Source organism: Pygoscelis adeliae, unplaced genomic scaffold (genome assembly GCF_000699105.1).
Source record: "Pygoscelis adeliae isolate BGI_AS28 unplaced genomic scaffold, ASM69910v1 Scaffold83, whole genome shotgun sequence".
Taxonomy (NCBI): Eukaryota; Metazoa; Chordata; class Aves; order Sphenisciformes; family Spheniscidae; genus Pygoscelis; species Pygoscelis adeliae.
The window spans coordinates 3383603-3411561 of NW_008824467.1; the positions used below are offsets into that span (position 1 = coordinate 3383603).

A 27959-nucleotide genomic window follows, 5' to 3' on the forward strand; every position below is an offset into this window, starting at 1 on the left:
ATGTTTCACAAGGTACATCCCTTTATTATTGTAATCACAAAAACATGATTTTGTACAGGAATGTTTAAGTGAACATTAATCGATGCAATTAAATTTGTTTCATAAAGATCAGGTAAACGTACTACAGAACATTGTATTGTAAAGAACAAAAATATCAGCTTTCTGGCCTTGCAGTGCACGTTTTAGTGCAAGTATTAAGACACATTAGTGTTCAATTCAGCAATGTGTTGCAGAACATCATGCCACAGTCCACTTCAAAGAGGGTCAGGACATGCAGCTTGTTAATAAAATGCTGTAGTATATAAAAAAAGCCACATGTTAATTCATAAAATATATAGTGGTTTATTTGGATGATTTAAAGTGATTTCACTGTGGAATTTAGGTTTATCCAGGACAAACATCCAGAGTGTCTTCTCATTTGGAATATCCTTCTTCTAGGCGATGGCTTTGGCTTCAGGTAGGAATGCCTCCCAGTATTTTATTAGCTTGAAGAGAAAGGAAAAACACTATTAAGCGCTACATGTTGGAAAAGAAAACACATATACCTTCCTCCTCTTGCGGTAAAATTGTCTCCACTGGACAAAGTAAGAACATAGGTGCTTCATATTATCCATTCACATTATTACATAATGCAAGAAAAAATACAAGCAATAAATACACAAATCTGCTCATAGCAACAGTTGTTACCACACATTGAACACAATGCTATAGAATACAGTTATACAGAATTTGTTTGCAAGCTCAGTTTGCTATTCTTACCTCTAAGGGTACCACTTTTTTTTTAATTAAACAAAGCCGGAGGGTTATATTCCCGGAATGAACAAAGGAAAGACTCCAGACACTCTTTTGGGAAGGTCTACTTCTGAGTCACTGGAAACTGTTTTACTGCTTTACAATATTCAGTAATATTTTATACTTTGTAAAAAAAGCAATAAACATTTAAGTATTCAAGTCTCTTCAGTAAGTCTAAGTACGCATTCATTACAATTTACTCCAATCTATAAGTGAAAGTATTACTTCGTTTCAGAAGGAGAAGACAAAACCCTCCACTCGCCCATATCCCTAAGCGAGTTTCTCCCTTGCTTCCCTGAATTAGAGCTGTGCAAGGGAACACAGCAATAGCTGGGAAACTGCAATCACTATGTTGTTCTCCAATACAGTACAGACTAGAAGTAGTTCTTTATGTTTTAGAAACTGCTATACTTAAAGCCTGTCTTTTTTTAACTAACCTAATATGGAACGTATTAAATATTAACTTGTACAAAAACTTAAATTTTATCTTACCTGCTGTTGCGTTTGCACTAACGACTCTAAGTACTTGATAATAACAGTTTTAAAGTCTTTCACTCGTTCCTTCTGTTAATAAATAAATTATGGCATATTAACCTCTTATCCAATTTTACTTGGAACGTCAATATTATCTAAAGTAAAACTGTCATTTACTTGGACAAAATTATACGTGCCTCAAATCTTCCCACTTCCTTGCGAATGGTTTTGGAGATCTGTTCAAAATCTTTTTCCCCTTGCTGAACTTTAGTCTCCCACTGGCAAAGGAAAGACATGCAGAGATAAGACTTTGTGTTGTCCATTCAGTCTATCAGTATCTGAACTTTTTTTAGTATATTACTGATAGTCACTCAAGAGCTGGAAGGGACCTATTTGGTTTTTTGGCATACTTAAGGGAAAGTCTTACAATAAAAATTTCAAAGTAACAATTTGTATGATAGGATGACATCACATCAGTTAAAACAACGGTATCTCTTAAGGTAATGCTATCTGTAGATGAAATCTAAAAATATCTTAATATTGCTATTAAGGAACACTCAATAACTTTTTTTAAAGACTCTTTAGAAAAGAAAAAGGATCTCTAAAGCTTTACCCACTATTCCATTTCCAAGCATTGCTACAATAGGAATCTAAACCTGTAAGCTTTCTGTGGATAACTGTCCAATCAAGCGTGGAGGAGTCTCAAAAGTTTGTTCCCTGTACTTGCCTAATCCCAGAAGAGATGTTTAAATCTTCATCTCTGCCTGTGGTCAAGTACATGATTATCATATTTCTGTTGCAGGTGACAAGCTATTGAGGACGTGTTTATTGGCTTTCCAGTCAGAACGCATGTTGCTTAGGCAAGCCAAAGCACATGTTTTCTTGTTCAGTGGGAACTGTTTTCATAGAAAGCAGGAGTAGAAAAGTTATTGCAGGTAAGAAGAGCACAAAAGGAAAATTCAGAGGAAGAGATGTTGCTTGTGGGGTTTTGCCATATTGGGAGTGTGGCATTCATGTAACAATACATGACACTAAGTTACGTTTCTCCTTAGTTTATGGGAAAAGACATTTAGCTACACAAAAAGAGATCATCATCATCTACATTACCTTATAATTGCTTTTACACACCAATTATGTTGTTAAATTTAAGCTAGGTATGTAGATATACTGTGAAAAAAAAGCTATCAGCCTCACACTTCAGACACATGCAGGCTAACATATTTAAAATGCAACTGTATCTGTTCCTCTCAACTTACTGAGTCATGGGAGCCAATATATCCAGCAACACTTATCTTCCTCAGAAAAAGGCAGCAGGGAAACTACATACTTCAATATAGCCTATTCCTGTTAGCAATCCAGTAGTGCTATTTATTCACAAAAGCATTTTGTGGTGCAGTGTCAAGTTACTATTGTGATATGAGATGTGATATGATACTACTGGAACATCATCTATGTTCCAATAAATATCTATGTATTTATATTTTTAGTTTATATTTATTCAGAGTCCCCTTATTGCCTTTTCAGATATACATTATGAAGCTATGCAATAAGTCATAATAGGATGTCCTTCACAGAAGAACAGCCTGAAGATAACTGAAACAATACACAACTCAGCCAAGGAAAAGGCAGATTAAGACTGCCTGTGCCTTCCTACCACAGCAACTAGAGGTGCCTGAGACTTCAGTCAAAGCCTCTACAGGCCTAATGGATCCAACATCCCCGTTTCATCATGCCCAAATGCCGGGTCCTATATGAATTATCACTGGATAATAGTCTGCCATCTTACAGTTTCTGACAAGGTGAAATTTCTCCTTATTCAATACGGTATTTCTAGGACTGTTCTTTGGCCTTTTATCTGCAAAAAGCAACTGAGTCATGGATGAAGCTCAAGCTGTGTAGGCTTCCACTTTGCAATTTCTCTGCCAGAAGGACTACTATTACAGTACTCAGCAACTCTGAACATGTTTCAATGGCAGCAGTAACTTTCGATCAGCGCGTTCAAGTTGTGCGTTTACTAACAACTTTCTCTAATCATCCAATAAAGTAGGAAAAATAAATCCTTCAGGAATAACATAATTAATTCTTTTACTACTTCCAATACTCAGGAAGGATTTTCGACAAGGAGTTCCAGCTCACTTGTATTGTGGATGGATGGGTGACCTCAAGAGAGGCAACCAGCAAGAATGTGGTCACACAAGAGTGTCACTAAGTCTTTGCAGTAAACAAGGCCTTTTTTAAGAAAAAGAAAGCCGAGTTCATGAGTAACTTCAACACCATATGCAAAATATATTGAAGGGCAGAAAGAACAAAGCAGCACGTGGTTAGTGACCAATGAGGAAGCCAAAACAAAGTAACTGCGTAAGAGAGCTTGAAATCTCCAATGATGTTCTCCCATTATTTAATGGGAGAATACTGGTGCGTAATTAGAATGCATTAACATTAAATAATTAAGTTGTCCTACCTCTTCAATTTCCTTAGTGAAGCATGATAGAAAAAGTGTATAAATTACGACACTTCAACATGTTAGATTTATTTTTACTGAAATTACACCATATATACATACATATATATATATGGGTAGATATGCTGCATAATTAAGCAAAACATGGGAACAGTTCTCCATTAGTCATCTTAGCTGGATTTTAGCTTTAGAAGCCAAGAGATGCTCCTCTGCCTATCCAAGCGATCCGTTAACAATTAAAAGCATTATTTAACTTGTCCATATTCCCCTCCTCCCATCTCCCAGACTCTGTAAAGACTGTATTAACTGCCTTACAGATCTTACAATGAGTAACAGTTGTGCACATTTAATATTTTAAATAAATTCCTTTTAACAATTTCAGTAAATATGGAAAACAGCAAATGAGTACGTGATTTGTAAATAAAAATGGTATAAAGTAGTGCATTAATGCAGAATGAATGAGTTAATGCAGAAAGTCTGACCTCCAAAATAATGTTTGATAACAATACCTCTTTTATCTCATCTTTAGCTTGCTGCAATTTATCAGGTTTGTTGGCAAGTTGGAGCTTTGCTTCAGCTTCACGTTTTTTTTGTAAAGTGACCTGAGCATCTTGCCACTTCTGCCAGCATTTCATTCGATGATCAAACACACCCTGTAAGGACAGACAAATTTATTAAGCAACTGGAATTGTTAGAGCTATCTAAATTCCTAGTAGGAAAAGGTAATTCTGGATAAAACTGGAACAAGTATACTCAAAGAAACCTCACTGTGTCTACCACGTCTTCTTGCATTTCATTTGACAGCATGCTTGCCAGCTCAATACCTTCCACAATTAACAGGGTATTCAAGAAGCCTTTTCAGAGCAGACACCTTAGTGCCCCAAACCATTTTATATTCCTCATTCCATCAAAACACTACCAAAACAACCACTACAAAGTGCTCTATTATGCAAATACTTCTCTAAATGCAGATCCTAGCGAACTTTTCATGCATATGGATTACATGCATATTCAGCAATACATTTTTGTTAGCAATGGACTAAAGTAGCAGAATTAAAGTATACATATTAAAAAAAAAGAAAAGAAAAAGAAAAATACATACTCCCAACAACCTGGCAACCTTCAAGAACCTGGCAAGTTCAGAGATATTTCTGGATAAAATTTGTAGACACCCCTTCCCATACCAAAACCTAATTATGCTGTGCAGCATGACTTACACCAAAATTGAGTATTTTCTTTAATGAGATGTAGATCCACAATTGTATTTGTTTCTTATTTACGGAACCTATTGGCTATTTACCAAATACAGCCAAATTATGCTATCGAAAATCTATGAGCATACTTTAAAAATAAGTAACCTGAGAGAAACAAGTACAGTATGCTTAGACACAGCAGTGTATGATGTCCCCAAATACTGTGCACAATTAGTACTGCTCAAAGTAGATGATGTTCACCGTTTACATTTTGTCTGGATCATTCTGGATAATTTTTGATCATAACCATTTTTATCATTGGATTAACTGATCATGGATCCATTCATTTTACTCAGCTAGAACTTCAGGCAAAAACTTAGTCTTAACTGTGTTATGACATGTGCAAAGGCAAATTCATTTACCCTAAATCTACAGGCCGAGGAATGTGACTTTAAACACAAAAATCAGTATTCTTCCTAGTAGTACTCACTTTTACTGCAGCAATGAGACGAATGTAATCACCAAGCAGTTCTGAGAACACATAGAAATCAGCAAAAGCTTGTTCTTGATGCAATTGGTCTATCTTCTCCTCAACCTCTGCAAGCTGAGACAAAGCTCTAGATAAAGCAGTGTGGTCCTCAGAGTTACCTAACATGGCAGCACTTTTAGCAAAGGCAGCTGTGTTGGCCGAAAGCTCTGAAATACAGGAGTAATGTTCAGTACAATGTAGTTCATTTGTTATATTACCCTGCAGCATAGATCAGTGGAGCAGAGACCTCTGCCCTGTTTCAAGCCTAACTTCACCGACTGAAAAATGTAAGCTGTATTTCCTAAGGCTCATGATAAAATACACAAGGAGATCACAATGAAACCACATCTAGGAGAAAAACTCCTGCAGAAAAAACCTCTCCATCAGTAAATGTTTTGCTGAGCCTGTTAATGTCATGCCTACTCTGTCTAGCAAAAGACATGGAAAAAACTGTCACTTCAGTATTCTCCAACTGCCAAGTTCGGAGAAAATGCAATCCCACAAAACAAAAGCCAAAGTCACCTACAGAGCAAATTCAAAACAATTTTAACTGGTCCATAGCACAGTTGTACCATGCAGTTCAGAGTGGAAAAAACCCAACTATTTCACAAAACCACCCCCCCCATGAGTGGAATTTATTTCTGTTGGACTGTTTCATTGACTAAACTACCATTAACTGTGCATACTGTAACGTACTGCCACATTCTGACATGCCTTAAAAGAAAAGAAAACCCCACATACCGGCATGGCTGGCATATATGAAGCTAAAGTTTAGAGCTTATTTATTAGATTTGTCTCATCAAATCCCATGTAAGTCATCCTGTACAAAGTTAAGTCCTGTGAAGGACCTTTGAACAAATGTTTAATCCAAATTACTTCAGGATTAAAAGTGCAGGTTTGTTTGCAACTGTGCTGCTTCTGTGGAATCATCAGAACACCAGAGATGTTTGTAGAAGCAAAATGTCTTCAGATATTTAAAACCCTTACAATTCAAACACAACTCGTCAAAAAAATAAACACTTCTTCAGATCTATAAGCAGGTGTCAAATCAACAGTAAACAAACACTTTGATTTTCATTACTGCTTAAAATACTCTTTAATTTTGAGGACATCTGGCCAAAGATTTTTTACTACAGAGAGTAACTCCTGATAGAGTTATGAGAAAGCAACTTAACGACATTTTCGCGTACTTTTGATAGTGTAGAGCTGAAAGGTGACCCCATATTTTAACATAATACAGTAATGTCAGAAGGCACATTTATGGTCTTCCTTGAACTACACATCAAAGTTTTGGTGTTTTGTTTTTTTTTTAAAATCATCTGATGGAAAGCAATCTTTGACAAAATGGCAGCATGGCGACTAAAATATAAACTTACAGGCTTTGCTTCTGTCTAAAATAAGTAAACCAAAAGCTGATATTCTGAGACTACTTATCTTTCCAGAAAAGTTTACCTTGACAGTAGCTTGATGATGTATCATTATGTGGACCAAATTAAGAATAGTAAATTCCTGTTTAAGAGCTTAAACTCAGTTAACAGAGCAATACTGAACCAAAAGATGTCTAAATGGATTTAGGCAGCCACTTTTTGTTCAGAAGAAAATGATTCTTGCCATGAGACCTAGAGATACATTTATGGATGTCTAATGTAGTGGAATCACTTGCTAGGTATGGTATTGAATGTCTGCAAGAAAAAAAATTATGCTAAATCAATATAGTAACTTTAGGAATGACAGATATTCTGGTTAAAATTAAGATGAAAAACAGGTATACAAAAATGATAGAGCAGTTCAAACTAAAAGGTACAATTAGAAGATTTTTGCATTAAAATATACTGTATAACTCTATTAATTAGTTAAGAGCTCTGACACACTAAGGTCTTGTTTCATCACCATCTCCTAAAGTTCTAACCACTTCAGTTCATGCAGCCACATAAAAGTAATGTTACCTTTTCTGTGGCAGACTAATGCTTCGACACTGGTATGAAGTTTCTTAAGTTGCTGATCCAGATTCTCAAACTGCTGCTGTTTTTCTTCAAACCACTGACAAAAGATGAGAGAGTCAAGCATTACAAATTAGATTACGAACAACATTTCTGGTTTTAAAGAAGCAAATTATCCACGTACTGCCAGGGTGGTCAACTGATACAGCTAAGAATTCAAGCCAATAAGCAAATTAATAACCCATTTTCTACTTCTACAGCTTTAAAATGCAATTGTTGAGGCTCATTAATTCGTCTCATTATTCAAGCTGAAAAATCAGCTCTTACTGCATCCGATTCATTCATCTTGATTGTCATTTTGTTGACAGCGTCGGCAGCTTTGTTCACCATCCTCAATATTCCTGCTCCACTCAGAGCCTGGGTGTTAACCGCTCTCGGCAGCTGAAATTGAATGACAAATAAGGGCAAACAGACTGGTTAAAAGGATGGAGGTTTAACTGGGCACAAGGGGGAAAGAAAAGGATATAGTGTTTTCTTTACTCCTATGTGTTTCAATATAGTGAAATCTAATTTCTCAGATTTACTACTTTTACATTCTCAAGAGGAAAACTTAAAAATATAGACTATTTACTTTTCTTCTACATCTTTACATTTAAATGGAACAAACGACCCACTTGTCCAAAGTTATTATGAACTAGCCAAAGGTCCTAACTAGCCACCTATACAATACAGAGAACAAACTGCCACTACAGGAACAGAAAAGCTTAGATTTACAACAAATTAGATGAAGGAAATTCTGTGAGACATTTAATTGTAATGCAAGATTTGCACTGTGTGCTGACTATAAAAGGTTGATGACTTTTTGCTTTCCAATATAGGCCAGATTTCAAAACCTACCTCATGCGTATCAAGAGAACTGTGTATTTGCTTAGGTACTTAGAAATTCTCAAGGGTAAGTTAACAAACTTTAAATTTAATTTATATTATTATTCAGGCTAGTCTGAATATGCCATACAAGGTGGCCCCTATGTCAGACCATTTACCCTTCATGTGATGTTTTGTCTGTCAGCAGCATTGACAAATCCACTGTAAGTTATCTATCAATGATGCTTTTGTCAGTAGTGAGGTCTCTCTGACTTATTAGTATAACTAAGATACTGACATTGGCCAAAAGACAGTTCAGTATTACAGTGAATCCACTATGCACATTTATAAAGAGATATGATGTATCTTTAACAATATATTTAATATTGTGAAAGGTGCCAGATTGATAGCATGGGTGACTGAAGTTCTCTATTCACAAAACATCTAGCCTGGCCAACAGCCTTGCTAGCATTTTCACATTACCCTACACCTCAAGCTGGACTCCTAGAGGCAAGAGAGCTGCTTTCAAACTAGTTTAATTCTTGATCTTACTTAACAATCAGTAACATCAAGTACAGATTTGCACCATGTATGACAAGCTTCACTCAGAACTGGACAGACCAACTCGCTTGAGAAGTCACTGAACAGCAAATAGCTTTTGGTCACTACCACTCTTAATTGTATCAGAGGCAGAGGCACACCATTACCTAAGTAGCCTCTGCCATTCTGTTCCATGAAGGGTACAATCCAATTTGATTTCATATGAATTTAGGGGATCAGGTCTCAATACAAAAAGAATATATTGCTTTGTAGGTTACCATATCTAGAAACAAACAGGAGAACTTAAAAGAACTTAAATACCTCGGAACTTTCCAAGAACTGTCTTAAATCTGGATCTTGTAACAAGGTTGGGTGTTTTACTGTTCGTTGTAGATACCTATGATTTTAAAAATTAAAATGTTAGATAACAAAACAGATTTAGTGTGCCTGACAGCATTGGAAAGTGTCCTTCATCTAAAGAACGGGTACAATGCAGCACACAACCTCCCTCTTTATCTAATGGGGCTTGAATGCTTTTAAAAAGTCACCTCTAAAGGGTCAGATGATAGTTCAGTCTCCATGCCCCTTCAATCCTTTGCCTCTCTGCTGACTCTTCAGACCACATTTATTATGCATTCTGTCACCTTCCTCCAACAAACACTTAGGCTAAGTCCTACACAGAGTTACAAGCTAGGACCACTAAGCTGTTGAAACATTCACTGAAGCCTTACTCTAGTAATGCTTGCCACAAAACCTGGAACTTCTGACTGAAAGTAAGGCAGTCCCATGCACTCCATACCACAACATAACACAACACACCAAAGGTGCGGGCAGTGGACCCTACCATAGTTTGTTTACACTAGAAACTCCTTAAGGTGGGACCTGCCATAACTCTATGTTGCACAGTGGTAAAATATTATACTTCATATTTTCAACAGCTGAGTGAATTCCTCCTCCTCTAATAACAGCCAATTTATGCCAGAAAAAAATAGATGAGCCTGTTTAAACATTCTTGTACAGTGCAGTGGACAGGCTTTTTGTTACAGATAATTCTGGCTGACTTATTTTAGTACTAAAGGAAATCTTGGAGAAGTGAGCTGATTATGTTCTAGGTATGAACTATTTATTTGCTGGCTAGACTAAAGCTTTCAATCCATATTAGTTCTAAAGGACTGATCCACACACACACACACCCCCCACCAAAAAAAAAAAAAAAAATCAATGCAACTCCTTCCCTTTGCAGTTTTTTGCATTTCTGCTTAGATCTAAAAACTGTTGATTGAACAAATATGGGTCGAAGAGAGAAATTTCAACAGTATTCTTCCCCTAAAAACTGCTGCAAGTTTGTCTTCTGCTGAAGACTGCTTCAAGTTTTTCATAACTAATTTTAACGTTACGTATTAACAGAAAGTGTCTGACATTTACAAGAATGCTTTATAGAAATCTAGTACCTCAAAAGATCACAGGAATATAAGAAAGTATGTTATTGCCAATTAAGATGCAGTGACAGAAAACTATCAACAGCACACTCTACTTTTTGCAAAGCTTTAGTTTTTCTCAAGCCTCAGCTATGAAGTACCAGAACCAGTACCCTGTTACACTCACAAATTGCTTAGAAACTGTCCTACAAAGTGATGTGGGCTGGGACTTTTAACTGAAAGTCTGAGTATATTGATATTGTAAATGTAATGTATTTTTTCCACCCTCCATTAGGTGTGGCCACCAGATCCTTATTTTTCTTCCTAAAGAAGCTAAGGGTTGCAGTGAAACTATTTTATACATTAGATTGCTAAACTTTTCCTCGCTTGTTCTATGCTCAGTAGCAAGTACAAGTTAAATTTAACGTGGCAAACAACCAAAGAGATTTTTCTTTAGAAATCTACTGCTAGAGAATAGTCTTTACTCCGAGGGAGACCTCTAACATTTTCACTGGAGACAACTGGCAACGTGCCTGAGGACATCTGGCAGGCAGACTTGTAGTATGCAAGTTCACTATTTTAGGGCATAAATTTTAATGAACTCAACTAACAAGGTACATTGCTTTCCTGCCCACTTTCCCCATAGTTCTCTGTTCAAAAAAGAACAAATTGAAGCAGATTTCTTTGGTCTGACTTTCTGGGGAACATTAATACATTTTCCTCAGGTTTAGGCAACAGCAACAGAACCACTGCCTCTAAATAGCATTTGAACACCTTGGTAGGTAGGTAACTTTTTGATTCTGAAAGGAAAAGACAGCTAAAGTTGGCATGATTAAAAAGTTGCTCCTTGCCAGATAAGATATTCATAGTCTTTCTGAAAAAACCAAATGGAATATACTGTAAAGCCTTCCCAACGTTGTCAGAAGTCCTGAGGAGTCCACTCCCCAGTATGGGAGGAGTGCCCAACATCCGCTAGAAGTGGTACACTAGTGTAACTCCTTTAACAAATAAATGAAAAAGCAGCATGCACACAAGCTTGTGAATTAAACTTTTTCTAATCCTACTCCTGTTGTTCAAGTAAGCAACCAAGAAGGAAACTAGTCATCTCTATTACAGACAGAGACCTAAAGCTGTGTGGAAGTATCTGTCCAGTTACCTAAGCCCAATTACTCTAATCCCAGCTGTTATTCCAAGCCTTCATATCTCCTAGCATCACTCCATTAGCAATAGACTTGTATAACCAGAACGTGTTTCACAGTTCCACACCAAGTGACAGAACAACTTCAGTAACTTCTGGGTGCAATTTTAAGTGGCAAATGTTAAGCTATATGACAATTTTCAGTAACAAATAACTAAGACAGAACAACCTATCAGTATTTTAAGGTTCAGTATCATTTCAGGTAAGTCTTCTGTTACTTAGGAAATGGAAACCAAAAGATATTAGTAACAGGATTCTGAAGAGATACTTTTTGTTTAAGACTGGCTCTGGAACTCCAGAAGTTCAAGAGCTTCATACAATATCTGTTAGATAGGTCTTTCAACATACAACCTAAAACCTTTGACTTTTGTTAATTTTCTAGTTTAACTGAAACTGTTATATGGTGTATTGTTCTCATATGATGCAATTGCATCACAGCCATGGGCATATTGTAAAATCATACCAAAAGTAAGACTGTATACTTCTGTAAGTTCTACTAGTCACTTTCTAAAGGCTTTACTAGCCATGTCAACAGGGGAAAATGATGCCGTGTATCAGTGACAGTACCCTTCCACGGCAAAGATACTTGAACAATATTAGTTGCATACCAGTGCTGGGTGACAGAGATCCAATATCTCCTATGCCAAAATTCAGCTAGTCACATCAATGTGCTGTAAGTTGTCAGAAGGCCATTTTACTTTCAAGTGACTGAAGGTCTTTCACCTGTCTCCCTGCCCAACAGTTGATTTTCTACGGAACAGATACACTGCTGAAGTGCCTTAATTCCTTAAACCCAAAATGCCTAAGTAAGCTGATAAAGTTTTACTTATTGGATCTCTGCAATCTCAATTTTAAGCACTAACCAGTTTGAAAAGAGTTAGCTATAATCCTCTCTATGAATAAGGCTACGTTTCCCATTATTAATGGGAATTATTCCATTTCTACACAAAAATTTGGCAGCTGCACACAGCGTCCAGAATCCACCGAAGTACAGATGGCCCAGACCCCAATTACAGAGCTTACGTAGTATAGTACAAATCATTCTGAGGCTAAACAAGTTTTAGTTAGATACATACATTACCTTTCTAGAGCTGCTCTTCTTTTCTCTACAAATTCAGTAGATGAAGAATCTTCCTTGCCTACTTTAACCTTGGTCATGCCTTTGAAGAAAATGGCATCATAATGATTTTACTTTATCATAAATAAATCATTAACATAACCGATGTGATTAGAAGATAAAGCTCACCTAAGTTTATGTATTTAAGTCAAATTACAACGAAAAACACTATACAGGAACAGAACAAACATCCACACTGCATGCTGCATGATTTTGTGGAAGCAGCTCTGTGAAATATGCAATTTCCTGTAATACATTAATTGTGACTGCAAGTTATACAAAGTAGTTTAATTTGCATTTATGAAGACAATCTAAATGAAGATCAGAGTCTTACTGGTCACTCATGTTCAGAAGAAAAAAAATTACCCAAATAAAGCAGAATAGGAAAATAAATCTTAGGTTATAAGCCTATTAATTAGTAAGCTTATTACCAATATTTTCATTCTATTATTTTTTTAAGTTCTAAAACTAAGAGTTTTTTAGTCAACTAAGCCAAACTAACCATCTCTGAAAATTCAGAAGCATATGAGCGACTACAAACTAAATGGAGAATAAAATCAGCAGAATGAAAGGTATGTAGCTTTACATCGCTTCCTCTGCCCAAGTCAAGAGTGGCCAAAAAACTATGATGGGGAGCCAGAGTTACTGATGTTTCATGGTATGGGAAATACATTCAACCTCAGCAACAGAAGAACTCTAAAACTGTCAGACTGAGGTCAATATATTTCATGCTAAAGACCCAAACTCAGAGAGTTTAGGAACCTGAACACTATCAAAAACACCATGAAACACTGAACATTCATAATTATTCTTATTTCCTAAAACACAGGAAAGGTATGTTATGATACAGTCCAAACATCTTACTTCTACCTGTAGTGTATTCCTGCTCTGTTAGTTCTGTGCTTCTGCAGCTAAAAGGTCTAAGTCTGAGATTCTGAATATGTACTCTGTGACCTGCCAGGTCAACAGTTCCCAAAGTTGTTCCTCACCCGATCTCCCTTCTGGCTTTAGAAGTCTCACACAGTAACCCACGGAGGGGACAAACAGCATCCTTACAGGAACAAGGAGGGACCCTTAACCTCTCAGTGAAGCCTTAGTTTTTCCCTTTTCTGTAACATGATGAAAATAAATCGATCGGCATTTTTTTAAAGGTATACTACACAGTGTAGCGTAACTGTAAATCCACAAATTTTTCTGTAAAATCGAGTGTGTCTTTAAGTACAAGAATTAAAGCATTCAAACAAAGGTGAGGTAATTCATATGCCTCATTTTTTTGCATTAGAATATTACTATTCATTAATATTTCACTGCAGAAAGCATGAAAAGCTGCAGTTTAATACAAGAGATCCTTCACATTTGATAGCAACAGAAGTTCATAGGGAAAAAAATGAATATGTGATCAAATGACCAATAGGAGGAATTCCTAACTTGTGATATTGTTACTTCTAGATGTCATGTCAGGTTGCTTTCTCTGCTAATATAAGCCTGTTTAAATGCAAGTGTAAAGGCAGTTTCTGTAGCCCAAGCACTCTAATCCTTCACAGGAAAGGATCCATGACTTAATAGATTATTTTCTTAAAAACAGAAAACATGATTTTCCAACACACATATGTAAGTAGCGAGGCAGTTTGGATGAATGTCCAACTCTAGCTCACCACTGACTCAGTTTTATCCTGTTGTTCCACAGTCAGTAACTGACCACTTAAATTGTGGCTAAGGTCTGAAGTGCCAGCCCCTCCCACCCATCACCAAGATACAGCTGGAGCTTAAAACTCCCGGTGTTATCAACAGTGTGACAGAATGAACAGACTACAGACTTTTGTACAATACACACTGCATAACACTGAATGTATGATATTTTGTATTAAGACTTTAAAAATAAACACATGATCTAAACATAGTATGTCATCTTACTTTCAGCTGTTTTGCCAGCTCTCTGCTTTAAGATGCCTCATTTTAAATCAGCCTAGAATCCCTTCTTTCCTCCAGAATTACAAATGTATGGACTACCTATTTTTGGATAGAACTAAATACCACCTGTACACTGAAGTTTAAGTTTACAGCAGGAGTTTCATGCTCTGTGGAAAATGTCCTACAGAGTCTGTAAGTTTTCCCAACTTATCTATAGCTTAACAAAGTCTCTATACAAGGATCTGAAGTGGCAGTCAGTGCTTGCTTACACTGCAATAAGTCCCACCATTTTACACACTTCCAGGTGTATCTATTTATGCTGATTTTGTTCACATGATAACTCAAATCCAGTCCAAGCTTTGTCTTACAGATGAATTTGACTGTGATGCAAGTACTACATCTCCATGTAATTGCACACTGTCATAAATGCCTTAAATGTGCTATCATCCAAAGGACATGACTAGAAGCCTCATTCCATCTTTATAAGCCCTGTTAGCAATTGTAAACTTATTTTTGTAACATGAAAAATTGGTTATTACAGAATCATACATTACTTTCAAACACTACCAGAAATTCAGATTAAATTTTCAGTATTACAGACTGAAAGCACTGAAGCAGTGCTTTTCCACAGAATTAAAAGCATGATTTTCCCAAGCTTTCTGCTGCCTACATCTACTCACTCTGCCTATTCCTACTTACACGAAAAGCTGCTGCTCCAATTAGCTTTACAGACTAAACTACTGAAAAAAAAGTCCTGCCATTCCCTACATATAAAAAGCGTTCTAGAGTCCAATCACTTATTTAAATGGGTAAGCCAAAAGACTTCAACAGGTTTTACTGTTTTATATGTTTAGTTATTTTGAAAGAACCTCTACTACTTAAAGCTCATAAAACTGAAGTTGCTTCAATAAATCAGGCATGCTTCTTAGCTCACGGAGAAAGGATCTGATCCTTCAAGGCATTCACAAAGACTAGCATCACTCAAGTGTTTTCTGAATTAGAACTTTTAAGAATTAACTAGAGGTTTTAGTGTTCACCATAACCAAAAGAAACAGACTGAAGTATTAGAGAGGTGGAGTACGCATGAAGCTCTGTATATTAGGCAACTGATAACAGCAGTGATAAAACTGCTATATAACTGAGAAAAGTTAAAAATAAACTTTCATTTAACATCTTTCTTTTGCTAGACTAATCAGCTCTTGAAGGGCAACAGTGAAGAAAGAATGATAGATAAGAAACAGAAGGCCATGTATTAATACAAATGTCATTATTGTTATCAACGCTGGTCTGAGTTACGAAGTGGCCAGTACATATCTTCCCAATTTAACCTGAACTTTTTAAAAATACAGAACAGGAAGAATATTTAATAGTTTGGACCACCTGATAAGCAGTAAGTAATACTTGTGCAGAAAAGTATGTATTTTACAAGCCCAATAGGTATTAAAATACTTCATTTGTACTACAGTACTTAACTGACACGCTTAAATTCAACCGTACAGGAACTACACTTACCTACAATACTTTTTTCTGGAGCTGGAGGCACAATGTAACCAATATGCATGTACTTTGTTGCTAATTTGCTGTGCAAGCCAAGAAAATCACTGAACCTTCTTTTAACAGAGAATTCATTTTTGTGGAACATGGAAAGTGATGTCTTAAAAAAAAAAAGAAAATGTTATGAATTACTGATCCATCTACTCAGCTATGAAAAAAGTTATCTGCAAATGTTTGTTGCACTAGTTACCTTTGTTGTTACTCTGTATGCCATATAAGCATTCATGCCATCTCCTGTAAGAAAATTAAGATACTTATCCTAGGGCAAGTTGTTTTAATCCCTCCACACACTTTTTGTTCCAAAATATACATTAAATAGCTTTCCAATTAGATACTAAACTGCCAAAAGGTAACTGAATAAGAAATCATGCTAAAATCTCAGAATAGTCTTCAAGGGATAAGACAGTCTACCATCTGACTTACTAGGCTCAAGGTACTTACCAACTTTCTCTGGGTCCGATACACTGATTTCTATATCAAACAAATCTCCATTTGCTTCCTCTTCAATCTAGGAAAAAGATATGCATATTTAACAAGGTAATGTGCATTCATATTATGTATGGTTACAAGGATAAGGGTATAGAGGAAGGAGGAGGAGAAGTCAATATGTTTGTATGATTAAAAAACCCTTCCAGACCCACCATCCAATGTTAAGTGAATATAACTTCTAACATTGATTGTCGCTGCAACGAAGTTCATGTGGTAGACTTGGCAGTGTTAGGTTTATGGTTGGACTCAATGATCTTAAAGGTCTTTTCCAACCTAAATGATTCTGTGATTCTAGTTTTAAACCTTCCTGCAAAAGCTTTTAGTATGGCAGCCTTTGCTCAGGACTTATTGGCCTCCAACTTTTTAGTAAATATTTATCTTAGGGATACGTTCATTGTATCTCCTGTATCGCCTGTCGGAAAAGGACCTGGGGGTGTTGGTCGACAGCCGGCTGAACAGGAGCCGGCAGTGTGCCCAGGTGGCCAAGAAGGCCAATGGCATCCTGGCCTGTATCAGAAATAGTGTGGCCAGCAGGAGCAGGGAAGTGATCGTGCCCCTGTACTCGGCACTGGTGAGGCCGCACCTCGAATACTGTGTTCAGTTTTGGGCCCCTCACTACAAGAAGGATGTTGAGGTGCTGGAGCGTGTCCAGAGAAGGGCAACAGGGCTGGTGAGGGGTCTGGAGAACAAGTCTTATGAGGAGCGGCTGAGGGAACTGGGGTTGTTTAGCAGAAAAGGAGGCTCAGGGGAGACCTCATCGCTCTCTACAACTACCTGCAAGGAGGTTGTAGCGTGGTGGGTGTCGGTCTCTTCTCCCAAGTAACAAGCGATAGGACAAGAGGAAATGGCCTCAAGTTGTGCCAGGGGAGGTTTAGATTGGACATGAGGAAAAATGTCTTTACTGAAAGAGTGGTTACACATTGGAACAGGCTGCCCAGGGAAGCGGTTGAGTCACCATCCCTGGAGGCATTTAAAAGACGGGTAGATGAGGTGCTTAGGGACATGGTTTAGTGGGCATGGTGGTGTTGGGTTGACGGTTGGACTCGATGATCTTAGAGGTCTCTTCCAACCTTAATGATTCTATGATTCTGTGATTCCTCCAATGCTAGCAGATACTATGGTTCAAAAACCACTCTCATTGGTGATGTTTCTATATGCCTCTAATCAAAGGACAGACACTCCTTTTTATTAATGGTAGCTGTAGCGGAAGAGCTTGGAAAGGAAAAGTAACAGAGTTTTCTGATACCTGCCTGAGCTCTAATCATGCAGAATTTCATAATCTTTCACATAATATACATAAGTTTGATAAAAACAGAGGTCTTAAGAAACACCATGGCAGAAGGGACAGTGTACCAGGGCTGAAGGGAGAAAAAATCAGAATAAAATGTCATCTTGTGGTATCTGGGGAAGGCAGCCATCATTGAGTCACAGGCAAGTCTTGTCTGCAAACTCATTTAGCAGAGGCACTGTCTAGGAAAAACATTCCAGAATGAATGGCATTTGGCAATGCCCAGGTTTTGAATGGAACACCAAGTGTAAATAGCAATGTTAAAACTACCATTAGCCTCAGCTGTTTGTTACCATGCAGGATAATACTAACAACTGCTTCCTCCATTTCCCCATTAACAACAGCTTCAGAAATCCAAGTTGAAACCTGTAATATGCTAGTAAAGAGTTATACATCATTAACATTTATCCTGCATAAGCTCACAGCTTGCTCCTACATACACTTTTACAGTATCTGTTCTGGAGCAATGGAGCATCTTACTCCTCACACCACAGATCTCCAATATAATCACCTAAGTAATGAATTGTTACAGTATATTCATGAGTCAAATTCATACTAAACTTTATATGCAAAATAAACAGAAGAGGTTTTCTTTTACATACTTCCCTTCAGCAAAGGATGATTCAGAGTCAATATTTAGGAACTGTCATTTTAAAAGAAGAAAAAAAACTTCAAAAAACAAACAAGACATTTCCATAATTTAGAAGTTTACTGCGTACCTCTTCTCTGGATCTATCAAAAATCACCGGGGCTGTTATGTTTTTCGATTCCATTCTGGGAGCTACTAATGTAGTAGGTGTTACAGGAGTGATTGCAGGACTAGGTTCTGGCGAAAGTATTGGATCCCTCTCTGGACTGTCCAGTGAAACTTCTTCTGTTGCTTCTAGGTAAACATTTTGAGTTAGCAAAGAAGTTTTTGTGCAATAGAGATGGATGTGCATCACAAAGATAACAAACACGCACACTAAAAAATTATGATATTCAAGTTTAATAAGATCATCTGTAAATAGCATCCATTTGTGCCAGATAATTTCTTTCAATATATAGGTAAAACTAGATGTGACATTTGAGCTTCTAGTGCATAATGGATTAAAGTAAGAGTAATATTGCAATTTTTTTTAAATATACTGTTAGGCAAAGAGTCTTTTAAAGTAGTTACAAGTGATAAGTCATTTATTTCTGCATGAGATATTATGAAAACTAATGAATTTTTTTTTACCACACAAGAAGCTCTTTCAGCACCTGTACCAATTTTAGTTTTAGCTCTCTGAACAACAGCTGATTTAGTCATATAGGCTGATAACTGAGCAGACCAAGCCATGTGTTAAATAAAGGTACACAACCATAATATGCCCCTGCCAAAAGCCCACAACCTGTAAAACAGAAATATTAGCAGGTGAGACATTCTGTCTAGTAAGACTAACTATCTTTAGTCTCTATCTATCTTCAGTCTCTTTGGGACTTAAAACAGTTCACTAGAAATTTAATATTTTCTTCAGACTGTAGACAGTTCACCTATCTTTAAAGAGGATGTAAATCTCTGCTCTACAAATCCCGCATGCTTTCCTCCACTAACTGATTTTGACCACTGGCAAAATACACACTTCCTGGGTATGGAGAAGTTCCTGTTCTAGTTTAAATAACTAAAGCTGTGGTTCTTGCTAACTGTGCATTTTCAAGAACTCTAGTTCCTTAAAAGATAATATAGACCACAGAGCAGTCATTTGATACCAAAATTGACTTCCCAGCTGATCTCAATCTCTAGACTTCCTGTGGCAAGTAGTTTACCAAGCAGGTAAAAAAGCACTAAAACAGATCCACTCCAAGTTACACAAAGTTACCAAAAAGGTTTACTGTGCAATTTGGAAAAGAGCTGTGTTTGCAATGTCTGTCTATATGAACCACTCAAAATTTTGAAAAGAAAATACACCATATTTCTTCCAAACTTTTTAAAGCCTGGTACATACAATCAATATAATTAGTCCTTACTCAATGGTTAAGAGGAATTTTAAAGATCAGATCTACTTTAAAATTTGTGAAATAGTTATATTGTATGTAAAAAAAGTCTCATTTTTGTCCCACGTAGGATTGTTTGCTTCTCCAGAACAGCCTGTAATCTACTAGCAACGTAAAAATAGAACTGGAAATAGCATCCAATGAACCGTATCATTTATTACTGCAAAAAGTAATATTATGATCTTTCATAACCAATATATCAAAACGACTCAGCTTTATCCCTGCTGCCACTGAGAGATATTCTGTAGTCAATTCTGTTTCTCATTCTTCTGTAACACTTTTTCTGCCAATCCTTGATGTTTTTCATAAATTAACAAAACCACACTTCTCTATTTCAGGGATGGAAATGACTGTGTGCCTAAATTTTGTTTGATACCAAAGCTCAAAATAAATTGAGAAAACAAACTTCAAGGTCACTATGCCTTAACCTGGTTTGAAGCAAATGCTCATTCTGGCTTGAGGCCGACAAAGTTTGCTGTCATCACTTTGTTTTGGAGTGTATCACAGAACTGCTGAGCTTGGAGGGTCAGCTAGAGCAGGCTGCTCTGGACCACATCCAGATGGGTTTTGGGTGGATGGAGAATCCACCTCCTCCTTGAACATCCTGTGCCAGTGCTTGACCAACCTCACCATTTAAAAAAAAAAAAAAAATCCATCAACATTTTTTTCTTATGCATTACCTGTATTTCAGTTTGTGCCCATTGCCTCTTGTCCTGTCAGTGGGCACCACTGAGAAGTCTGGCTCCCTCTTCTCCATTCTGTCCCATTAGGTATTTTTACACATTGTAGGATTCCCCCGAGCCTGCTCTTCTCCAGGCTGAACAGCCCCAGCTCTCTCAGTCTCCACTCATATGTCGTACACTTCATGCCCTTAATCATCTTCACAGCCCTGCACTGGACTCAATCCAGTCTGTCCATGTCTTTCTTGTATTGGGTAGCTCAGACCTGGACTCAGCACTCCAGGTTTGGCCTCACCAGGGCTCAGCAGAGGGGAATGATCACTTCCTTCAACTTGCTGGCAATGCTCTTCCTAATTTCAAATTACAGATTTCCATAGTATTTCCAAACTAAACTTAAAAGCAAGCACATTATAGTCTCCATTTTTAATATGAACAAAGATTATCTAAAAGCTTTCTTTGAAAAGATTTATTTTCTTACCATTGCTTTATTCTTACTGCTAAACTTTCTAAAGAATACTGCTGGTACTTCCTGCCCTCAAATGCCACAGGAAGGATACTGCATCTTAAACCAATAAAGAACTTAAATTCAAAACCTCAGATCAGGTGGGAAGTCATGCTTTTGCAACTGAGGCAGTTGCAAAAACCACTTTTAGACTGGTAGAACAACATTTAAACATGGAAAAGAGGTAGTTCTCTCCTTTGATGGCTAACAGCATTCAACATACAGGTTATATGTTATAAAAACAACTGTTTCACAGAAACATTTCTCAGAAAAAATTATATATACATATGTAGCATAAGTTATATATAAAATATAATATAAAATATAAAAAATTATAAAATAAAGCCATTCCACTTCAATTCTTCCTTTTTCTATCATCAGCTATATTCCAGCATGTGTGTCTGGGAAACAAACCATTAATCACCACTAAGTACTTCTCTGTACCTACCCATTTTAGACAAGCTTATAAAACAAGTCATGAAACAATTCAAAGCACACAGATTTCTCACTTTCATTAGCTGCGAAAACATTCCTGTTACTGTAAAAGTATGAATTCATGAAAAAAGCGTGCATTCCATGTAACAAACAAAGCAGCACTGCTGTCAGATGAAACAGAAGCACACTCCTTCCCAGCACTCCTCTTTTTCAGACTTGTATCCACACACCCATTAGTATTATCAGCTGATCTAGGTTGTGTATCACATGAACTCCAACCAGGATTAGCCCCCTGCTACTGTTCTGCAGATAGCTGAAGATACTGTTAAGATGGTGCATTATTTCTGTAAAAGAGAAAGCGGCAGGAACAAGCAGTGGGAAAGGCAAGGAGATTTCCTTTTAGCAAGACCAGCAACATTAGACTTTGTCCGCACCAGTATTTCTAAAGCTGTGCAACCCCAGGTTGGTTGGGCATGAGCAAATTTTTAAAGGTGCTGCCTACTAGCCCTCCTTTGCTATTTTCCTGGAAGAACTTACCCGGGGAAAATAGTATCTGTTTGTTTGATAGCAGCAGGTCAGTTCTTTTAGGAAGAAGAAAGGAGAATTTATGCTATCCTCCCTCCTGTTACCTCTCACCCCCAAGTTTGCATGCATCCCAGACATTACGTAAATCTAGAAGAGTGAAATGGAAAAGATAGTGGAAGGGGGTGACAGGACAGAGGAGGACAGAGACAAGGATGTTGTACACAAGTATTAAAAGATTCTGAAGGGAAAAAGAAGAATTAGCTCTATATAACAGGAGGCTTTTACACTTTCTCGCTATTTTTTTCCCCTCGGTCTTCGAGTAGTACATAAGCTGGAGATCTATTTTCCCAAAAAATAGATTTGTTCTGATGAACTCTGCCATTTCTGCTTCTTATATACATTCTGTCACTTTGAGTAATCAGGTGACATGGTCTAGATTAAAAAGCCATTGACAATTCTCCTGTTTGTTTTGTGGGTTTTTTTTTCCCCATGGAAAGATTAATTTGGTAGGTTTCAGAGTAGAAACTATGGCACTTTCAGAAACATTTGCTCGATTTATTAATTTTAGATTTTCCCCTAAAAACTTAGGTATTAGGTTGTGGTTTTGTGGTTGGTTTTTTTTAATAGTCTGTTTTATTATTTGCATGAAAAATGAAATCTAGATGTCTTGCTTTCCTGGGAAGTTCTCAAAAGCATAAGCTCTTCTTGCATAAAGAGGCAACTGCACTGCCCAACTTTTAGGAGGAAAATATTGAGATCCAACACTCAATCAGCTATGGCAGTTATCACCACATATTAAGCACTCCCACTAATCATATGCTGTAAGACTTCTACACATAAATACCTACTTTACAATCCATAAACAGTCTTTGTTATGGATCACTGTCAAGATGCTTAGCTCCAAAAGAACATGAAAACATCTCATCCTGCTGCAGAAGACAACTATTTGTGTTTAATTAACATTCTACAGCCAACTACACCAAGTTCCTATCAGCACTCAAGCATGGGACTCAATCTCAGCATTAGACAGCTCTTTTTTCGATACTTTTCACCACCAGTATTTGTCAAACATCATCTTAGAAAGTGCAAGTTTGCAATTCCTCACTAGCAGCTCACTTCAGCTGAGTAAGTTATTTTACTGGTCACACTTCTAAATGACAGATCTCTGAAATTCTGACATGGCTCAAGTGTTTAAATTGGCTTATTATCTTTGAAAGTTTACTCCGGTGATCACATAAACATGGAAGTAAACCGAAGTAGAAACTGTTGTCCAGAACAGAGGACAAGTTATTAAAAAAAGGCTTCTCCAGGTGTAGCAATTTTTCAGAGACAGATATCCTAACAGAATGACTGTGAGAACTACTACACCTAAGTCATAGCCCATGACCCTTACTGTTATACCAGGAGTACTAAGAAGAATCTTAAGGAGAACAGAAATAGGTTTAACAGAGCAGTCAGCCACTAATAAGGCCTTCTTCTGATTTCAAAACTGTAGGTTTACATGCTTTTGTGCATTTGTATCTTGCAGAAGAGACCTAGAACTGAACAACCAGCTTCTAAAAAGCAGCAAGGCATCTGCACCGAACTCTTCTGATCAGACACACCACATGACAACAGCCTGACAGACACCATCAGCTAGAAACTTTAGCTGTTCAGCTGGGCTTAAAGTATGTCATGTCTTGTCCACAGAATTAGCACCTCCTTTTCTGTATCAACTCCCAGGAAAAAAGCCTAAGACAAATCTATCACTACCTGAAGAAAAACAAAACAAAAACCCAATAAAAACAAACATCGCCCTGCCCCCCAACACATTGCCTTTCCCCCAGGACACAATAGCTAGATATTTGCATATGCCAATCCATTCCCAAACACTTTTCAGAGCTGAAAAAACAAAATAACGTCAAAAGTAATCTTTTACCAGACTAGGGGAGAGGAAAAATTGTAATTTTCCATTTTTCCAAAAACGGTGACAAAGAACTGATATAACTTCACAGCCCTGCTCGTCATCTATGAGCACTAGAGGCAGAAGGCAGAGAGCTATGTCCTGCACAGGCAGCCCATGGCATGTTTGTGCAGCTATATGCAGAACTTTAGGCCGTCATTTTGAAAGACTAATTCGGTATCTAGTTCTTCAGTCTACAGTACAAGCTTATGGACAGCCAGGTTTTAAGACACACCCCAAAGCCCCTCAAGATACTCCTAATACTACCTGATTTTGAGCACTGACCATTTCGGCAGCCTTCCAGTACCTGAACGGGGCCTACAAGAAAGCTGGAGAGGGACTTTTTACAAGGGCATGTAGTGATAGGACAAGGGGTAATGGCTTATAAACTGAAAGAGGTAGATTTAGATTATATATAAGGAAGAATTCTTCACTCTGAGGGTGGTGAGGTGTTGGAACCAGTTTGCCAGAGAAGTTGTGGATGTGCCATCGCTGGAAGTGTTCAAGGCCAGGCTGGATGGGGCTTTGAGCAACCTGGTCCAGTGGAAGGTGTCCCTGCCCATGGCAGGGAGGTTGGAACTAGGTGATCTTTAAGGTCCCTTCCAACCCAAAGTATGCTATGATTCTATGTTCTCCACACATAAGAGGTCTACAAGGTAAGATAAAGTAATTCTTTCTTGGCCAAATAATCAACACACTGACTTTTATTCTAAGGGTGAAAGTGCTTGAGTGGATTTAGCAGGACAGATTGGTTTTTTGCAGAACCAAGAACTACAATACTAACGAATGCAGCAACAAAATTTACTGGTCTCCAATGACAGATGGAAAACTTATTTTCTTCCACCTGTGAAACCCAGTTTTGATAGTTTAGCCAAAGCACTTATGAGTCACCAGAGTCAAGGTAATGAATATCTAAAACATTTTATTGCATATACTATCCCGTAGCTGATGCAGAAACACAATAGCGAAGAGGTTTTAAGTATAGTAAAAAAAAACTAAAAAACCCCCCAGATTCTGAACTGCATTAAAACAGTACAGGAAATCATATAATTTTTTCTCCCTCACCTCTTCTTCTATTAGATTGCATTATTACATGGAATAATGAAAAAGATTTATCAAGCCTACAACAGCTACAAAGGCATACCATCACATTTTTTTACAAATAAGTCTGCAAAACTAGAATTGTTTATGCCTCCAAAGAATCAGTCTCTCCTTTCAGAAGCCATCCATAGGATTTCCTTGACCTGGATTTTATAGTGTCTAATAATTCAACATGAAGGAACAACGTAAGTTAGAAAGCTGTGGAACCTTATTCTCTTCCTCTCCATTTAAGTGTTCCTATAAGCTGTGCAAAGATAGGTTTCTTTGGAATTTCAACATGCTGAAGAAAAAACCCAGTCACACTCACTTGTAAATTAAGTCCTGCTTTCACAGAAAGCCAGGCTTATGCAATCATGCTGGGAGCAAGAAAATAGACATCTCATGTTGACTTCTCACATTGTTTCTATTCATTGCAAACCAGTATCAGAAAGTTAATCAGATGAATTAACATCATTGTCTAGCAAAACAGTCCTAAGAAAGAAAAAATAGTTATACTTGAGAGTGCACAGCACTGGAACACAAATTAGATGTCGTTTTTGACAACACCTATGCTGACAGCGACACAAAGACAGAAGTTCATCACTAGGGTACAACTGTATTATGCAAGCTTCCTGCTTAGAACAGGATACTGTGAAAGATGTCATATTCTGCCTTAGGCTCCATAAATCAGTCTTGTTTTTTCCCCCCGCTTGAGAGTTTGTACTAGCCTCAGTCTGTATATAAACTGACCTTTTAAAGACCAGTCTTAGTTGTGTTAGACATGCAGTACATTAGATGCTTTCAGTTCAGCGCTGCACGCATTTGAGAGAATGTCTTCCATAGCAAAACTCAAACTCATTAAATCAGTTCTGTGTGTTTTCCTCACAGCATTCATTTCAGCTGAAACAATCTGGCTGCTAACATTTGTTCCTTCTGTCTGGTTCCCCTCAATATTTACTCCAGCCACCTTTTTTCTTAATATTATCCAAAGGAGAATTGGCTTTCCTAAAACATCCACGCCAGATGGCTCTACAGTTATAAAAAGCTGGCTTTATATACTGAAGCTAAATAACCAAATTACTAGTACTAGGAAGCTTCATTGCTAAAGCAATGCTGGTCTTTATAAGTCATAAGATCAGGTAATATAAATACAAAAGGTAACATTACCCTCCATTCTTTATTCTCTCTTTCTCTTAAAACACTTTCAGAGAGTTAGTAAACTAGTCAATACATTCTACCAGTGTGATGAGCAAATATAAGATCAAACATATGCACATATAAATTTAGTAAGTTCAGAACACAGGTAACGGTATGTGTATACACGTATCTATACAAAATAGCCCAGAACTAAAGGCTGTAAAGTTTCCTTTCAAATTATTACATCAGGGAATCAATGAAGACAAGGACTGTATTCAAAGCAGACTGCCAACTGACTCACTCAATATGTAGTAATAGGAAAAGTGTTAGTATTGAGAAGCAGCATTCAGAACCACCTTTTGATGTACATAAGATACTCCAAGTATTACACCTCCTTTCCTGAATAGTTAATGTTCCTACACCTGTAACTGAAGGCAACCATAACCCACATTAGGACATTCAAAAACAAACACCAAAGTAGTGACTGATTAATGAAGCATTAGCAATGTGTTGTCTATTGACTGATTATTTATCAAAACTTTCATACATCTTTCTCCAAAACATGCAGTACCGTCAAGTAATAGAGATAGAATCATGCGCCAGTGAAATGACATGACTGGTCCCATGTGCCAATTTGTTACCTTTTCATAACAACAAAAGAGTCTTCTGGAAAAGGAAACACCCTCCAGCTTGTAATAGAATCCGAATTATTATTTCTTTGTAACTGGAAAACAGACTGGGACAGCTTATGCATGGTTATTAAGTAGAAAACTAGGATGTAACCTAAGTCATGTTGCTACACACAGATTTGAATATTGTTAATTACATAATGATACATACTGTTATCACTGTCAGCAGAACAGGTTACTAACCAGCTAACACTGCCACACTACACACTGACAGTACACACCACTGAGAAACCTGTATTTAGTAAACAAACTTAACTAATGCTACAAAGTCCCACAAGTAAAAATCCATTCATCGTCAAAACTAGTTAAGAAATTTATATTAAACTTTTCTATTAAATAAGTTTCTCAAAGTGTCACTAATTCAATACATAAGAGAGCAATTCAGTTACGCTACAAAAATATATAACATTAAGAGTGTAATAGAAGTGTTTACACCTGAAACAACATGTGCAAATCTGGTGAAAAAATATTACCAATTTTAATTTACCAACAAAACTCATCTAATCCTGAAAAGAAGTCACATATCACTTTGTTTTCACTACTAAGCAAGATTGTTTTCTACTTTGAGTTTGAAATAAAAGGCTACACTCCAAACAGTTTCACAACAACATACAATCAATAGCAAGATGTGTTAATGATAGTAAAACAAGCAACTCTGGGCAAAGAAGAATCTGGGCTATTTTTCCTTTTTAGTGTGTTACTTCTGCAAGTTCGTAAATCTGACAACATACTGCAGAAAATCATAGGACTGCAATTAAATACATGATTGTTGAACTCAGGAAAGAATGACTGATGACGGCTAGAGGCACTAATTCATTACTTAATGAATTTTCCAAGAAGCATACCTTCAACAGGTTAAGCAACAGTTAAGATTTGCTACAATACTAAATTGCATAAAATTAAAATTGAAGTTTCCATTGCTGGGTTACTGCTTCGTATTTCCTTACAGCCAAGAAAACGTCCTTTTACAGCATAAAAAGGTTTTAACCCTCCTTCCCAGAAAAGCACATTCCTTTCAGTCCAAGAGCAAAAGAGTTTGTGCAGACACATTAGAAAGAAAAGAACAATTACCAGCAAAGAGGTCTTCTCTGTCATCATCTAGCATGATTTCTGCCGGCTTTGGACCATTGGAGTTTGTGCTGAGGTCTTCTGCAGGAAGACTTGCTGGCTCTGGAGATGAAGGAC

General features: G+C 37.2%; 1 protein-coding gene across 1 annotated transcript; it reads right to left on the minus strand.

Moving 5' to 3' along the window:
• Nucleotides 1–27959, minus strand: SNX2 (sorting nexin 2). Its single transcript, XM_009321105.1, has 14 exons — nt 27846–27959; nt 18488–18651; nt 16433–16499; nt 16182–16225; nt 15950–16091; nt 12491–12569; nt 9115–9190; nt 7717–7830; nt 7396–7489; nt 5411–5616; nt 4237–4380; nt 1464–1544; nt 1285–1356; nt 1–485 (listed from the first exon to the last, which is right to left on the minus strand). Exons 1-14 carry the CDS (start codon nt 27877–27879, stop codon nt 435–437), a joined length of 1368 nt encoding a protein of 455 aa, XP_009319380.1. The 5' UTR covers nt 27880–27959; the 3' UTR covers nt 1–434.